The sequence below is a fragment of the Vombatus ursinus genome, unplaced genomic scaffold (assembly GCF_900497805.2).
Source record: "Vombatus ursinus unplaced genomic scaffold, bare-nosed wombat genome assembly UNPS02014768.1, whole genome shotgun sequence".
NCBI classification, from domain to species: domain Eukaryota; kingdom Metazoa; phylum Chordata; class Mammalia; order Diprotodontia; family Vombatidae; genus Vombatus; species Vombatus ursinus.
The window spans coordinates 6,581,841-6,599,062 of record NW_020954546.1 but is presented as its reverse complement, the minus strand read 5'-3'; the positions used below and the strand labels follow the sequence as shown (position 1 = coordinate 6,599,062).

Sequence of the window (17,222 nt, the reverse complement as noted above, 5' to 3'; positions counted from 1 at the left end):
TGTGAAATAAGTTTTTTTTTTCCACAAGCGGAGAGAGTAGAGTTGAATTTGCCCAGGGGAGCCGTTTCACAATCAGAAAGGGCAGCGGAGCTTGCGCGGTGAGGGGGGAAGGGAAGGGGGAGAGGAGGAGCTTAGAGATTAAGGGAAAAGTAAAAGTTGACAGGAAAAGTCCTGGAGCGAGTTTAGAGACGAAAGCCTCAAGCCTACGGGCCTGCGTGGGACGGTCCCGTCCTGTTCCGTCCCCCCCCACCCCCAAACACAGCCCCTCAGCACCTAGATTCGTAGCCTTGGGGCAAGTGGCGATTTGGAAGGAGGCCTAGAAAGTAAGGGGAGAAGTAGACAGGTGTGGGGGTCCTAGGCTCGTTTGTGAAAGCCCTTTGGGCGCGAGCGAGACAGCTCCTTTCCAAGAAAGGGTGGGTGGCTCTGAAAAGAGCCTTTGTTTCGGGGCGAAGGGGCACGAGCGACTCCTGGGGCAGACCCGCTTACTTAGAGCTGGTGTACTTGGTGACGGCCTTGGTGCCCTCGGACACGGCGTGTTTGGCCAGCTCCCCGGGCAGCAGCAGGCGCACGGCCGTCTGGATCTCCCGGGAAGTGATGGTGGAGCGCTTGTTGTAGTGCGCCAAACGGGAAGCCTCGCTGGCGATGCGCTCGAAGATGTCATTGACGAAGGAGTTCATGATGCCCATGGCCTTGGAGGAGATGCCGGTGTCGGGGTGGACCTGCTTCAGCACCTTGTAGACGTAGATGGAGTAGCTCTCCTTGCGGCTGCGCTTGCGCTTCTTGCCGTCCTTCTTCTGGGCCTTGGTCACGGCTTTCTTGGAGCCCTTTTTCGGGGCAGGGGCAGACTTGGCCGGCTCAGGCATATCGGCAACAGAGAAAGGGCTGAAAAGAAGAGAAGGAGCAACTGCGAGAAACGAACAACGAAGACTGCTGAGCCGGCCCCCGCTACTTATAGTGCTCATATGCAAATGAAGGCTCCGGCAACGCTAGGCTCCCATTGGTGGCTTCTCAGGGGTGTCGTCATAGGCGGAGAGGACGGCCATGTAAATAACGGAATCCGAGGCGAGCCTCCCCACTGGCCATTCGGACAAAGACAGCCTGTGAGCCAATCAGACGGCCCCGTTCCCCACTCCCCGCGCAAGCTATAAAAGGCCCCGGTGCGGCGGGTCCGGGCACCAGTGTAGTTTTTCAGTCGGTGATTGACGCAGCTGTGTTGTACTCGTATCCGTCATGTCTGGCCGCGGAAAGCAGGGAGGCAAGGCTCGCGCCAAGGCAAAGTCCCGCTCGTCCCGTGCGGGGCTGCAGTTTCCCGTGGGCCGTGTGCACCGCCTGCTGCGCAAAGGGAACTACGCCGAGCGGGTCGGCGCCGGCGCCCCCGTTTACATGGCGGCGGTGCTGGAGTACCTGACGGCTGAAATCTTGGAGCTGGCGGGCAACGCAGCCAGAGACAACAAGAAGACGCGTATTATCCCCCGCCACCTCCAGCTGGCCATCCGCAACGACGAGGAGCTCAACAAGCTGCTGGGCAAGGTGACCATCGCCCAGGGCGGCGTGCTGCCCAACATCCAGGCCGTTCTGTTGCCCAAGAAAACCGAGAGTCACCATAAGGCCAAGGGCAAGTAAGCGGACTCGGAGCTCCTGGGGCCGAAAGGCTCATTCCCGAAACCAACGGCTCTTTTCAGAGCCACCCACCCTGTCAAAAAAAAAGGGCTGTTGCCGAATCTCGATCCCAATCCGGACGCCAAGGCGGCGTGACTTGTTGCACACGTCCACCCGCTCCCAGCACGAACCGAAACCAACTACCAAACAAACCGAGTAAAATGCAAAGTGACTGCTAGGTTAGCGAGCCTGGGTCGACACACCTGAATTTCGCTCTAGCCTCACCCTAACTTCTACCCTCCCTGTCCCAAAAGCTGTGGGTAGCACCCAGTGCTGCTTCACCCTCTGGTCAAAAGGTGGCAAAGTTTCTCTATCACCAAGAGTACTTGGCGGAAACTTGGGCCAGCTGCCGACTCGTGTCCGCGGGGCGGGGACCCCAAAACGTCGGCAATCCATACGTGCCCGTAGCTTAAGCTTTCCCGCAGACAGCTTGGGAGCCAGGCTCCTGGCCAATCCACCGCTTAGGCGGGCTTTTCATTCGCTGTCCAGAACCCAGCACACAGTACACAGTGGAACCCTGCTGGGAATGCGAGGGGAGGGATGGCTCCCGGAAGTAGTATTGCACAACTTTAGTAGCACGGCTCTTACAAAGGGGAGAAGGTTGAAATAATAATAATAATTTTAAAAAAAGTCCCTCGTTCTTGCCCTCGTGGGAGTCCAGTGCAGTGTTTTAGATCGGGCGGCGCGGTGGGCGCTCTGGAAAGCTCGGAGAGCCGCTGCCCTGGAGAACCGCGGGAGGGCCCTGGCGCCGCGAGGGCCAAGTCAGTGGCGGGCAACACAAAATTCCAGGGACCCGGTGGAAGGTTGGGGGGGATCGATAGGGCACCGACGTCACGTCACAGCACCGAACGTTTTAGGTGGTTTCTCTTCTGCCCCCCTGCCCCCCGCAGAACAGAGGGAGGGGAAGGGAGAGAAAGGGGAGGGGGCCGCACAACTTTTTAAACAGGCTCATTAACAGAAAATCCAGTACCGGGAGATTGATGAGGAGCCAAGACCTACCCAGCTAGTGATGGTTTTCCCTGGCGGGTGGGGTGGGGGTGGGGGAGGGGGGAGGGGGGGGGGGAGGGGCGGGGACGGGGACGGGAAGGAGAAGGGTGGGGGGGAGGGGCGGGGGAAGGGGGGAGGGGGGAGGGGCGGGGCGGGGCGTCTGAGAGCTGGCAAACCGGAAAGCGCCTGGAACGCCCAATGGCAAGGCACTGTTGTTGGTTTGCGTCGCCAGCCAATGCAGGCTCAGCGCGGGACTTTCAAACTCCTTCAGCCCAATCAGGGTGCTTCTGCGTCTATAAAGGCTACCGGCTGGCGTGCAGTTCTCAGTCGTGTTCCAGCACAGGAGAAGCTTAGTTCTTCCTCGCTCGCAATGGCCCGTACCAAGCAGACCGCCCGTAAGTCCACCGGTGGCAAAGCGCCCCGCAAGCAGCTGGCTACCAAGGCTGCCCGCAAGAGCGCCCCGGCCACTGGCGGCGTGAAGAAGCCTCACCGCTACCGGCCTGGCACCGTGGCTCTCCGGGAGATCCGGCGCTACCAGAAATCCACGGAGCTGCTGATCCGCAAGCTGCCGTTCCAGCGCCTGGTGCGCGAAATCGCTCAGGACTTCAAGACGGACCTGCGCTTCCAGAGCTCGGCCGTCATGGCTCTGCAGGAGGCTAGCGAGGCATACTTGGTGGGGCTGTTCGAAGACACGAACCTGTGCGCCATCCACGCCAAGAGAGTGACCATCATGCCCAAGGACATTCAGCTGGCCCGCCGCATCCGCGGTGAGAGGGCGTAAGGCGCTGCTTTCCCCTCGTGGAAGGTCCACACCCCAAAGGCTCTTTTCAGAGCCACCCACGTTCTCACGAGAGTAGCTGTGACCGCCCCGGTTTCCTTTTGCTTGGCATGGGACTTTCCCGTGTTCCTGGCTTCGATGTCCATAAAGTACATGTTTTCTGCTTTCTCTCTGGCCCGGCCCAGAAGGAGCAACAGCAAAATCAGTAGGGCGGGGCACCCCAACCCCATTCCCCTTCCCTTCCCCCCTGCTAGAAAGAAAAATCCGAGCTACAATACAAGTATGGGGGGTAACGGGACTTGAAAGAGCAACGAACTTCCTCCCCCCCTCCCCCCATCATTTAGGCATTCATTCATATGAGAGGAGCAAGCAAATAAATCAGTACGTATGGAGTAAGTAGTATTTATTATTAGCCTAGGCTAGGGGCGGTCCGAGAGGGGGGAAAAAGATGGAAACGGGGGGGGGGTGAGTGGAAGAATCCTTTCCCCATTTGTTTTATATATTAATTATTTAGTTTTGAAGAAAGGGGAAGGGGGGGGGGTGTTAGTGTTCGGGTTTTTCCTGATTTGGGTATTCCGCCTTACATCAACGGACATGGCGATTTTAGAAACACTACTAATTTCTATAGGGGACTTGTGTGTTCGTAGGCTCAGCTCTTTTTCTGAGGTGAGTGGGTGGCTCTGAAAAGAGCCTTTGGGTGTGTCAAGTTTCGAGGGCTCGAGCTCTACTTCTTGGCCGCTGCCTTCTTGCTTTTGGCGGCTTTGGGCTTAGCCGCCTTGGGCTTGGTCACCTTCTTGGCCTTGGCCGCCTTGGGCTTAGCCGGGCTCTTGGCCACCTTCTTGGGCTTGGCTGCCTTGGCCTTCTTCGGGCTCTTGGCCGCTTTCTTGGCGGCCGCCGGCTTCTTGGCTTTCTTCGGGCTCTTCTTCACGCTCTTCTTGGCGCCCGCGGCCCCCGTCGCCTTCTTGGGCTTCTTGGAAGCGCCCGCGGCCTTCTTGGTCTTGGCCGACGCCGGCTTCTTGGCCTTAGCCTTGGTGTCGGCCGTCGGGGCCTTCTTGTTCAGCTTGAAGGAGCCCGAGGCTCCGGTGCCCTTAGTCTGCACCAGGGTGCCCTTGCTCACCAGGCTTTTGAGCCCCAGCTTGATGCGGCTGTTGTTCTTGTCCACGTCGTAGCCCGCGGCCGCCAGCGCCTTCTTCAGGGCTGCCAGGGACACGCCATTCCGCTCCTTGGAGGCGCTCACGGCTTTCGTGATCAGCTCCGACACCGGCGGACCCGCGGCCTTGCGCCGCGCTCCCCCGGCGGCCGAGGCCCTCTTGCCCTTCTTCTTGGCCGGGGTCTTCTCTGCAGGGGCCGGGGCGGCGGGAGCGGCGGGTGCCGTCTCGGACATGGCAGCGAAGGGACGATACAGCAGCAACAGCAAGAAGTCACTAGAGGACGCCGCGGACTCGCGAATAAGCGAGCTCCGAGCTGACCCACTTATATATAGGTAAGGGCTGCCCTGTGATTGGTGCGCCGTCCCAGCCCTCCTCGCCCGTGAGCAAGGAAAATGGCTCCGCTCACTTCTCGGGCTCTGCTGGGTAGGAGCGCAAAAAAACAGAAAATGGAGAATGGGGAAGGGAGGGGCCACCCGGCGCGGGGGCGTGGGGCGGGGGAGGGGAGAAGCGGAGACCTGGAGGGCGGGAGCCAGAGAGGGAAAATCCTGCCGGGGGAAACGCGACCCGGGCAACCACCCCCAGGGAGTCCAGCCCGAAAGGGAGAAGACCCTGCTGACAGACCCAGAGGCTTTTTGCTTTGCTGCTTTGCTGGTTTGTTGGTGAGGGGCGACCGTCGGTCCCTTCCTCAGAGCTCAACCACGCCAACCGAGCCAACAGTTCCTGGGCTGGGTGCATTTTTTTGAATTCACTGATAACTGAACGCAGCTGCTACGACCGATTTTCCCGAAAGTAGCCTAAGATGAGCTGAGCAGGATGAGCTCTGGCGCTGCCCCGTGGGGGCGGGGGGCCGCGCAGCTGTTGCTAAACTCGATTTATGTAGGAACTGTTGAGCAGGCACAGCAAAGGCCCCCAACAGCCCCTGGATTTCGGAGGAGGAGCTCTAGTCTAGAGAGGCGGCTTTGGAAAAGTGGCCACTTCAAGCATAAATTAGATGACCTGCAGATTTCCTTCCAACTTTGACTTTGTGAAGTTCTTCGGCAGAGGGGAGGAGGGGAGGCTTTCTGGAGGGCTTCGGTCTGGACAGCACTATGGCGGTGCGAGGGCAAGGGAGGCACCGAGCAGGGATCTCCGTGGTCGCTCCCCCCAAAGCTGTAATTTCTAGAGTGGCCAAGTCTCTCTTCCTTCTTCCTCCTTCCCTTTTGGTAATCGTTTCGTGAGGGAAAGGGGAGGGCATCGAAGGCTTGAGCAGGACCGGAAAGTCGGGACAGCAAAAGGCGCCAGGGTTAAGGAGATCAGTTAAGGCGAGTCAGAGCAGCCCATAAGAGACTGAAGGAGACCTACTTTCTTCAAGTCCGTGGCGGCATCCCTAAACAGAGGTGCCTGGACCGATGCAGAGTGCTTTGAAGCCCCCCCCCACACACACACCTATACCCCACCCCATGGAATTGGAGCCTCAGTTCCAAGGGAATTTCAAGAGTGGATTACATATGCGGGGATCTGGTGGCCAGGGGCACAACTTACATGCCCCATTTACAGGGTCTAGAAAAACGTGAATCATTGACTCCCCATTTTCATGCATACATGTTGGTTATGGAGATTATCGAGTAAGGAGGAGCACCAGACACATTAACCACGAACTTGGGGTGGGGGGCAGGAAAGATTGCACGGCCTGTTTAGCTTCTTCTTTTGAGCTGCCTTAGTGCCAATAAAATCCTTGAAAGCACTTGGATGAATGAAAGGGGGAGAGATATGAAGCTTCATATCGGCACCCGCAAAGTCGGGAGGAATATGAAACGTTCCACTCTGACGTGCCTGTTCTAAGCAGTTCTGAAGAGCCTCATTAGTCTACAACCCTTTACAGTAGGTTCCCTGGATCTCCATTCACAAGTATCACACAGTAGGTTCCAGATAACCCTTTCATTTTCAAAGCTTCAGAGCAAAGGAAATGGCAGAAACCTAATTTGTCCCCCAACCTAATTCATGGCTGAATGGAAAGAACCACACTAGACGTCCCTCAATGTCCTGACACCAGCAACGTCTGGAACGTAGGTTGCTCTGCTTCCTTCACTAAAACAAATAGATCATGTTTCTCTAAGGGATTCTTTTAAACCTGGCACCCAAAAAAAATGCACTGAACCCTTTGTTTTCATGCATTAAAAATTCAAAAGCTGAAGAAAAATAAGGATGCATCACAATAATTATAGCATAGCATTCACTCTGTAAGTCGGGTGTGGGCTTCTTGAGGACAAGAATGGATGAATGCATTCTGTGAGAGAGAAAGGGGAGAAGTGGAGGAGAGATAAAGGGGACCTGTATATCTGTCTATAGTGATGGGGACCACTAAGACCTGTGGGAGGAGGTATTTCTTCTCTTTGCCCAAGTCACCCCAGTCCCTCCCACCTCCCGGGCCGCCTATTTTCCCTAAGTGGTACTACGAGGTGCTGAGATTTAGGAACTCCAGGGAAAGTCAAAATCAGAGGTCGGGAGCATGGAAGGGAAAGACTTGTCCCAGAGACCCTTCTTCCTCCCTTCATAAGAGCCTCGATTATACCTGCCTGCTCTCCCAGACCTTCCACCAGGACCTCCAGCACCCTGGATCCTGCCCATCCAGCCTTTCTCCACGCCACTTTGTGGAAGAGCTGCCTCACCCACTCTTGTACTCCTCCAAATAGATCTGAGAAATAATAGGGCAAACTGGCTGAACTATCTCCTAGGATCTCTCACCTTCCTCCCCCCTCCCCCCAGATACAGCGGCCAGACTGCTGACCCCCACGGGTAAAGGTTAGAAAGGCCACACCGGGGGTCACATGGACTTCATCTCCTGGGGCCTTATGTATCAAAGAGAACTGGGAAGGGATGGAGGGCTTCTAAAGACAGCAACTCCTATACTCTGGCAAACCTGGAGCAACAAAGTGGCGACCGTTGCAACAAGAACCTTTGAAGCTTTGCTTTGTAACAAGTATGGCACCAACCTCCTTTGCACAGGCACCATCCAAGGGCTACAGAGCGTTAGGGGCCAGGTCGGGACAGGAATAAGCAAAGCCACATTCAAACTCACATTGGCTTTTCCACCAACAAATCACAAACATCCATAGCCTCTTAGTAACCAGTGTTGTCCAGACCAGGCAAACTAAATCCTTTTAGATCTTTATATCTTGTATGTTTATGAAACACAGCCCCTGTGAGATTGTGTGTGTATACATGTGTGTTTGTCAGACAGAAAGGAAAAGTATATTGCCTAGGGTCCGTGGTGGAGTGGGGAGAGGGACAGGCCTGCCCAGCCCCCTCATGTTCCCAGAAAGTCCCCCCCCCCCACACACACAGCCTTTTCTCTCGGCTAAAACCTTAGTAAGGTGTCCAATCTCCTCATCCTGAATCCCCATCGCCCCACTGATGACTCCTTTGTCTCTCCCTGACCGGGTGCCAACTTACTGAGAGGGATCCCAGTGTTCTGGTTCCAGTGCTGGGCTGGGAGCCAGGAAGTTCTGGGAAGCCATTCCACTGTAGCTGCTTACTAGCTGTGTGACCTTGGTCAAGTCTCTTGACCTCTTTTCCTTCCCTCTAAAATGAAGGGCTTGCTCTCCCTGACCTCTGAGGTCTCCTCCAGCTCTAAATCTATCCTTGCCCCTTCTTGTGAGGACCCTGGTGGCCAAAGATTCATCTCAACTCTGCTCTTGAGAAGACAACGGCTCCATAGACTGCAGAACTAGAGGGGAGAGACTGCCCCCAGAGCACAAGGCCTCCCTACACACAGGCCCAGGACTCGGTGCCCTGGAAAGAGCCCTCTGCATTCCCGAAGCCCTCTGGGGATCAGGCGCTGAGGTGGAAAGGACCACCTGGAAGCTGGAGGAGGATCTGCAGAGAAGAGCAGCATTAGCAGCAAGGCTCAGAGCCACAGGGAGACATTTGCCTTGGGAGTTCAGGCTGGTCACCTCTCTAGGGAGCCCAGTGTTTTCCCCCTTGCAGGGAAGACTGTCTGCACAAGCCCAGGGCAAGGCCGAGGCCCACTGGAAAGGAAAGTCATTGCCCTGACTGATGACAAATGGACCTGATTACACTTCTTTTACCTTCTGAGAGATGGGAGTTGGGGGTTGGGTGACAGGGAGAGGGGCTCAGTTTCAACAAAGTCTCTTCTAGTCAGTGTTTGCTTAGGCCATTCACAGGCTGATAGAGCATTAGCCCAGCACTGTCAGCAAGACCTGAGTCCAAATCTAACCTCAGACACTCCCTGGCTCTGTGACCCTGGACATGTCACTTAAACCTCACTGTAAAATAAGGTCTTACCTTGTTTATACCTCTTAAGGTTTGTGTGTGTGTGTGTGTGTGTGTGTGTGTGTGTGTGTGTGTGTGAGAGAGAGAGAGAGAGAGAGAGAGAGAGAATTGGGTGTATTAGCACAGTGCTTGGTACTTAGTAGGTATTAGATAAATCCTCATTCCCTCATTCCCCAGCCCCCTGTTCTCAGCCTTCCCCATTTGCTTGCATGGTAATTGGGACTCTCTTTCCTTTCCTTTCATGTTTTGTTATTGTTGTTGTTGTTTTTCTGGTGGAAAATACTAGAAACTAGAACAAATTCTGATGTTTCTAGATGAATTCCTGGGTAAAGTCATAGGAGAAAAAAGAAAGATTTTAGAGAGAAGCCCATTCTATCTTTGGATCACACTAATTATTTAATATTTTATTGATTTGACACCAGAGTCTTTCCCCTTTGGATGCCCCCCCCCACCTACAGCTGAACTTTCCCTTAGAACAAACATAAAGATTGAAGCACAAACAATAGACACTAAAAAAATAGACAATATATGCCACATTCTGCATCTATAATTGCCTGGTCTCCACTGAGTGGACTGTGGTAGGAATGAAGATTCATTATCACTTCTCCAGACCGGAAAGGTTATTGATACAATTCACCAGTCTTATGACCTTTTAGTCTTGTTTTGGGTTGACACTATTTTATTTCTTATGTATGTTGTCAACTTGCTTTTTGTAATTCCTTCTGTATTAATTCCTACAAGTCTTCCAGGGCTGCTCACAATTTCTCATACCCATCATTTCTTGCATTATACACACACACACACACACACACACACACACACGTGTATGTATAATACACATACACACTATACATGAATATAATTGCATTTACAGCCGCATACCCACTTTATTTCCTTTTTTTTTTTTGCTACCACAAAGTGCAACTATGCATATTTGGGCATATATTGGATGGGTCCAATGTGCTCTCTTTCAACCTTTGTATATATGTCCAGGAATGGGATTGTCAGGTCAAAAGGTATGAAAGGTTTAGACCTTTTCTTATATCATTCCCAAATGTTCTTCAAAGTTGGCCAATGCATTAATCCACCAACATCATGCCATTGTACCAATTTGTCCTCTTCTCTGACAGTGACTCTGGTCATCCTCTCTGAGACTTCTCATATGGTTCATAGTGACAGAGTTGTTTAACCTCTCATGTCTCTTTTATTTGTGACTTACAGCCATCTTTCCTATCTTTTTTTTTTTTGGATAGCTTGACATTCTTCTTTTGGAAACTGATTCTTCATTTCCTCTGATCACTTACCTACTCAGGAATGACTTTTGGTCTTACAGATTTTGTCAATTCTCTATGTATCCCAGATATCAAACTCTTACTCAGAATATATGAAGCAAATTTTTCCCCCTCTACTTAACCATTTCCCTTCTTGTGCTAGCTGATTTGATTTTGTTTGGACACAAGCCTTTTAATTTTATGTAATTCAAATCATCTCTTTTGTCTTTTATAATCTCCTCTCTACTTTGTCTTGTCAAGGACTTCCCCACTCCCACCCATGATGGTGCAAAGTACCTTCACACTTTCTCCCTTATTTTTTAAAAATGAAGTGATTTTTCTTTAGAAGTCAACCATCCATATGGGCTGTGTTATGGTATGTCATATGAGTTGCTGATCCAAACTCAACTTTTGTTTAACAGTTTCCCCTCAGTTCTTGTCTAATGGGGAAGCCTTCCTCCTGTTTTTTTTTTTTTTGTTTGTTTGGTTTTTGTATTTCTATTTATCAACTACTGAAGTGCTGTGCTGTATTACTTTTGTTCTTTGCTTGTCTTCTCTTTTCCTCTGATTTACTTTTCCATGTTTTTGAACAAAGCCAAGTAATTGAGATGACTGCTTTGAAATAAAGTTTGAGATCTAGTTATAGGTTCATTCTTCCTTTTTTTTTTAAATAATGATTCCTCTCAAGGATCTAGACTTTTTATACCCCAAATATATTTTATAACTATTTTATCTGGTTTTCTCAAGTATTCTTCCTTGGCATTTTTACTGGTATAACACAAAATCTGTAAATTAATTTAGGTGGTATAGTTGTTTTCATTAGAATAGCATGGGCTAACTGTGAACAATAAATATTTTCCAATTTTTCAGTTTTCCTTTATATCCCTTGAAACAAACAAACATTTTGATACTTGTATTTTTACAAGTCCTGAGTTAGTAGATTATTTTGAATGGAACTTCTCTTTTCAGCAATTTTTATTTTTATTTTTGTTAGTTCTGTGTAAGAATGCTGGTGAGTTTTGCATATTTAGAAGCTTGTAACTTTAATGAAAATATTAATCAGCTATCTTATTTTTTCACTGATTCTCTGGATTTTTCTAAGTTAACCATCATTTGGTCTGCAAATGGGCAAATGTTCATATCTTACATTCCTTTTCTGGACTAGTTGTTCTAGCTAGCATTTTTGGAACTGTATCAAATAGCAGTAGAGACCAGAAGTGAATAGGTCTAATTGTTAGGAAGATTTTCCTGACACCAACCCTACATTTCCTCTTCGCAACTTCTTTCTACCCATTGCTGCTAGTTTTTCCCTCTGTGGGGCAATGCTGAACAGTCTACCCCTTCTTCTTGGTGATAATCCTTCAACCGTTGAAAGATATTATTATGTTTTCCCCAACTCATCCCAGTCTTTTCTTCTCCAGGCTAATTACGCCCTATTCCTTCAACGGATGTGCATAAGGTATGAATCATCAGGCCGATTGCCTTACTCTGGAAAATGATCAATGTCTTTCTTAAGAATTGGAAACCTAGGACTGAATATGATACTAGAAGCTACTTACTCCAAACCTCTCACGTTACAAATGAGGATTCTGAGGCCCAGGGAATTTGCCTAAAGTCACACAGAAAGTAAGCAGTACAGGGGGAATTTGAACTCAGAACCTCTGACTCCAAAGCCAGGCTTATCTCCATTATCCTACAGCTGGCTTTCTATCTCACTGCGTAGAAGCCAGACAGCTCAGAACCTGCTTCATAGTTAGGGAAAGTAGACATTTTTCTTTAAAAGGGCTTCCAGAAAGCCCACTGTTTTACCCACTCCTACCTAAATGTTCCTCTATCCAATTCCTGACATGTCTCATAAGACACAAATTCTTTTGTTTTAAGGGGCAGAGGATTATACTGCAAATCACCTAGGCAGAGGGAAAATCATGGAGTTTCAAACCAGAAGGGACTTTGGTGACAAGATAGCCCATTTTGGGGATCAGGTGCAGTTCCAAGGTAAGGGACTTGTCCAAAATCATAGGGCAGAGTCAGGGCTCAGATCTGGATCTGCCAGCTTTTGATTCATTTTTATATCACAGCTGCCTCATGGACATTTTGCTTCTCCATGAAATGTTCTTTTCCTGTTACTTAGACCTGGTTTCTGATTTTAAAAGAATCCTGGGAAGTATTCATGGACACCTAGACAGTTTGTGGTATCCAGTTTCAGGTTGGTGGTACGTGTATGAATCTTTCACTCAACCCTCTGGCCGTCTGCTTTTCTTGATTTGAATGAGATAATCTTTAAGGATTCTTCCAACTTTAAATCCTGTGATCATCACCAGCTGTAACATACATATGACACAGAGGGATATATTTCTCTATGAGCATTCAATCCAAGTTTTCAATTTTCAGTTATGACCCAGGAAAGGGATTTATGGTTCACAGAATAGCTCACATCTCGTAACTTTTTTACAGTTTACAATTAAGTGCTATCCTTCCATACAGGTGTGTGAAGTAGGCAGTCCACTTTACAGATAAGGAAACTTGAGATATAAGAGGTGTGGAAGACTACCAAACTACCCACTGGGTCTGTCAACAGGGGATTCTTTTTTCAGTGATACATCGTACTAAATGTCCTCTGAGGATTCCTACAACTCTGAGATTCTGTAACTCTGGAAGTCATCTGCTGAACATTGTCCAGAGTTCACTCCCCTATGCCACCCTGCTAATACTATGTCACGTGACCTCAGGCCCCAGCAACTTCCTGCTTCACCAACCTGAAGGAAAGACTTCCCTTCCTGACTGTGAATTTCAGCCAAACTGTTCTGGCTCCCAGGACAATTGCATTCTTTATTAGCCAACTGAAAAGCTTTGCTTCTGTTGGAGGATTTCTATTCCCCAGGAGGAGCAGGTGGAAAGGTTATTTAGGGCACTTCTCCAGTCATGTAATCTCTATACTCAGGTGGCAACTCCTGCTGAGTAATGTCATACATGTCTGGGAATCTTTGTAGACTATTGCCTGGGAACATTGGCCTAATGTGCTCTACTTGCCAATTAGCCAAAAATGTTACACATCATCTGAAAGGGTATTGAGCATAATGTGAAAAATGTTACCATCTCCTTATACAAATCCATACCACTTACCTGCTCTACAAAATTCCCCTGCCCTATGGCAGCCCAGAGGAGAGCAACTGAAATCATCTAGGTCATGACAGCATTGTCTCATGAGAAAAGACACTGGAACAGCTGCTAGCTCTCTCTCTCTCTCTGTTTCTTCTTCCCCCCTCCCCCTTTCTTTTTCTCTCTGTGTCTCTCTCTATGTCTCTGTCTCTCCTGTCCCTCTCTGTGTTGAGGAGGGGAGTGATTATGTATGGAGAGAATGGAAGAAAGAAAAAGTGTTGGATTTGCACTCTGTGGACCTTGGGGGCAAATTCCAGCTTTGCTACTCACTATCCATTTTACCGTGTCCAAATCACTTAACTGTTCTGAGCCTCAGTTTCCTTATCTATGAAATTAGGGCCTTGGACTAGAGAGGCTCTAAGGTCCCTCTAACTCTATGATATTATGATCTCATGGCTGGACATCAGGATTCCAGGGTAGAGAGACAAAGGCCAAGAGAACATGGGAACAAAGTCAATGTAATAGAAATAGGCTCCTTGAGACCAAGTATTTTGTTAGCTTTTAATTTTTATACCCCTAGTGCCTGAGTAAAATGTAAATGTTTCAACAAACATTTATGGAGTTCCTCTCATGTGCAAAGCATAGCTAAAAAATGTTTGATTGAATTGAAAAATCATAGACCAGCTGGATAATTTGGTCACTCGCTTGTTCACCTAACCACAGTACACTAAAGTGGAAGGATTGGTGTCATTCCTAGACTTCTTAAAGGGACAGCTTTAGGACAAGAAATACTTTACACAGCTGATTGGAAGAGATGGCACAGGATAAAGACCAAAACTAGATGAAACCATGGTATAAAGACTATTTATTTGTGGCCATATTCTTTATTGCATTTTAGTCCTCAATGGCTGGCACCTTGTCTCATTCAGCTATTCAATCCAACCCAAATTTGATCCACTTCCAGCTCTAAATCTGTGTATGATCTATGACTTCATGAATGAAGATTTATTAAGTGTCCCATGTGTGCAAGGCACTGGCTGCAGACAAAATGGAAAACGGTCCCCAACCTTTTTGGGGAGGATGCAATAGATAAACACTCAAGTCTCTAGGAGGGGAGATTTTCAGGGATGGTCCTTCCAAAAGCAGAGTCATAGAATCTAAGTGTACCTACTATCTTTTCACTTCAGACCTCACATGTTTGTAGGTGATAATACCTGCCCATTCACCTCCCTGATTTTGTCCTCCAATTTTCTTCTCGCCCAATAGCAAACTTTCATGGATAGATTCAATATTTATTCCAATCAGTACTATGAGAAAGGGTATCTGCAAAAAGCTCTTCACTGGATTTCTTCAGTAACTGATACTTGTTGCTGGATCAAGCATTACAAACACTAACTTCCCTTTTCTTTGTTACTAACTCAGCCATATATCTAAATATCAGATATATGTGTCTATAGGAAAACTTTTAGTGTTATCACGAAACAAAACTTTAATTTAACAATAGCATTGTTCCAGCTATGGACTTTGTTGTTGTTGAGTCTTATTCAATTTTTCATGACCCCATTTGGAGTTTTCTTGGTAAAGATCCTTCTCCAGCTCATTTTACAATGAGGAAGTGGAGGCAAACAGGGTTAAGTGACTTGCCCAAGGTCACATAGTTAGTCAGTGTCTGAGGCCAGATTTGAACTCAGGAAGAGGAGTCTTCCTGACTCTAGGCCTGGCACTCTATCTGCTACACCACCTGGCTGCCTTAGGTATGATCTATAAAATGCTTAATGTCTTATTTTGATGTAACTTGAGGGATATGAATGAAAGACAGGCACTTCAGGTCATTTCAACCTTGACACTATATTCAAAGAAATATACTTTGAGTTGAAGAAACAAATATCAGAATGTCACCAGCCCCGTCCTCCAGGAGTTTACCAGAGGAGGAATAAGACAGATGCAAAGTAGCAATTCCAGCTCTATAACTATGTAATATAATCACTATGATCAATAATTTTAAATGTTTGATATAATTCACTTGTAAAACTGTCTGGTCCTGGTGCCTTTTTTCTTAGGAAGCTCACTTATGACCTGTTCAATTTATCTTTCCAATATAGGTCTATTTAGATAGTGAGGTATAAAATGGATAATTTTGGATACATTAAATTAAAAAGGTTTTATACAAATAAAACTAATGTATCAGAAGGAAAGAAGAAAACTGGGAAAAAATTTATAGACAATTTCTTAGATAAAGGTCTCATATCTCAAATATATAAAGAACTCTGTTGTATCCATAAGAATTTGAGTCATTTCCCAATTGACAAATGGTCAAAGGATATGAACAGGCAGTTTTTTTAATGAGGAATTTTAATTTTAATTTTAATGAAGAAATCAAAATTATAATCATATGAAAATATGCTCTAAATCATTATTGATTAGATTGATTAGAGAAAGGCAAATTAAAGGCAAATTAAAACAACCTTGAGATATCATTTTACACCTATCAGATTGGCTAAAATGTTGGAAGGGGAAAGTGACAAACGTTGGAGGGGATGTGGAAAAATTGGGACAGTAATTCACACTTAGTAGAACTGTGAATTAATCTAACCATTTTGGAGAGCAACCTGAAATTATGCCCATCAAAATTTATCAAAATTTACCTTCCTTTGGGCAGAACACCCTCAGGTAATGGGAGGAGAGAAGAGGAGAAGAGAGGAGAGGAGAGGAAAGGAGAGGAGAGAGGAAGAGGAGCTGAGTTGCTCAACTGGAACTGGCCAGTGGGGTCCCCATCCAGGCAGCTCAGACTACGCACAGGTTGTGGTTTGTCCTTTGTTCTCGAAGAGGACCATAACATCAGGGAGATGAAGACATGACTTGCAAATGACTTTGATTTGAGTGAGGAAGGGCTGTACAAGGTCATCAGCCTCACTTTCTCCTCCAGAGCTATCTGGGTCCAGTGGCCACATGTTGATCAGGATGACTGGATGCCCAGGATGCAGTGGGAGACCTTGACCTTTTTAAGCTAAGGTCTTTTGAAGTTTTCACTTTGAGTGAGGCAACACCCATTCAGTGAATAGGCCCAAAGAGTTATTAAACTGCCTATACCCTTTGATCCAGTCATACCACTACTAGATCTGTTTCCCAAGATGGTTAGGGACAAAGGAAAAGAATCTATATGTTCTAAGATATTTATAGCAGATCTCTTTGTGTTGGCAAAGAACTGGAAATTGCAGGGATGCCCATTGGGGAATGGCTTGAACAAGTTGTGGCATATGATTGTGATGGAATACTATTGTGCTATAAGCAATGATGAACTTGATGGTCTTAGAAAAACATGTATAGACTTGCACGAAATAAAGTATGAAGTGAACAAAACCAAGAGAACATTATATACACTAACAGCAATATTGTTTGTTTTTGTTTTTGTTTTTTTGGGGGGGGGGGGCCAGGCAATGGTGTTAAGTGACTTGCCCAGGGTCACACAACTAGTAAATGTTATGTGTCTGGGGCCAGATTTGAACTCAGGTCCTCCTGAGTCTAGGGCCAGTGCTCTATCCAAGCAATACTGTTTTAAGAACAATTTTGAGCAACAAAGTCATTTTGGCTATTATAAATACCCAAATTAACTACAAAGAACATATGAAGGAAGATACTATCTGCTTCTAGAGAAAGAAGTAATAAATATAAGTATGTATAGAATGGGTTTACATATGTAGAGATATGTGTGTATGCACATATACACACACACATATTTGTGTCTAATGGTGACCATCTCTAGGGTGGGGGTGGAGGGAGGGAAGAAAAAAAGTTGCATGATAATTTTATTATATATTTAAAAGAAACAGCAAGTTGTACATAATAGGCTTTTCAGTTTCATATGCAATCTACTTTTCTATTATGTTATGGAAATGCTCGTTTTATTTCTTAAGTTCAGAATAAAAAAAAAAGACAAAGCAAAACCAAAGATTTCAAGGCCCACTGTTCAAGGCATAGTATAAAAAGACCAACTGAAATGTTGTT

At 47.5% G+C, this 17,222-nt stretch overlaps 4 protein-coding genes across 4 annotated transcripts in view; 2 read left to right on the top strand and 2 right to left on the bottom strand.

Annotated features, from left to right (window-relative positions):
• Window positions 1-1,064, bottom strand: part of LOC114042999 (histone H2B type 1-F/J/L-like) — a 2,373-nt gene extending 1,309 nt beyond the window's left edge. The window contains exon 1 of the mRNA XM_027861810.1: window positions 487-1,064. Coding sequence (XP_027717611.1) covers window positions 487-962 — 476 coding nt within the window. The 5' untranslated portion in view covers window positions 963-1,064. The remainder of the gene's footprint in view (window positions 1-486) is intronic.
• A 151-nt stretch (window positions 1,065-1,215) lies between these two features.
• LOC114043003 (histone H2A type 2-A-like) lies at window positions 1,216-2,649 on the top strand. The gene is made up of 2 exons (XM_027861813.1): window positions 1,216-1,619; window positions 2,149-2,649. Exons 1-2 carry the CDS (start codon window positions 1,231-1,233, stop codon window positions 2,267-2,269), a joined length of 510 nt encoding a protein of 169 aa, XP_027717614.1. The 5' UTR covers window positions 1,216-1,230; the 3' UTR covers window positions 2,270-2,649.
• A 181-nt stretch (window positions 2,650-2,830) lies between these two features.
• LOC114042998 (histone H3-like) lies at window positions 2,831-3,811 on the top strand. Its single transcript, XM_027861809.1, has one exon. It carries the CDS (start codon window positions 2,882-2,884, stop codon window positions 3,425-3,427), a length of 546 nt encoding a protein of 181 aa, XP_027717610.1. The 5' UTR covers window positions 2,831-2,881; the 3' UTR covers window positions 3,428-3,811.
• A 112-nt stretch (window positions 3,812-3,923) lies between these two features.
• On the bottom strand, window positions 3,924-4,846 carry LOC114042994 (histone H1.4-like). The gene has a single exon (XM_027861806.1). It carries the CDS (start codon window positions 4,806-4,808, stop codon window positions 4,149-4,151), a length of 660 nt encoding a protein of 219 aa, XP_027717607.1. The 5' UTR covers window positions 4,809-4,846; the 3' UTR covers window positions 3,924-4,148.
• Between the last annotated feature and the right edge of the window lie 12,376 nt (window positions 4,847-17,222).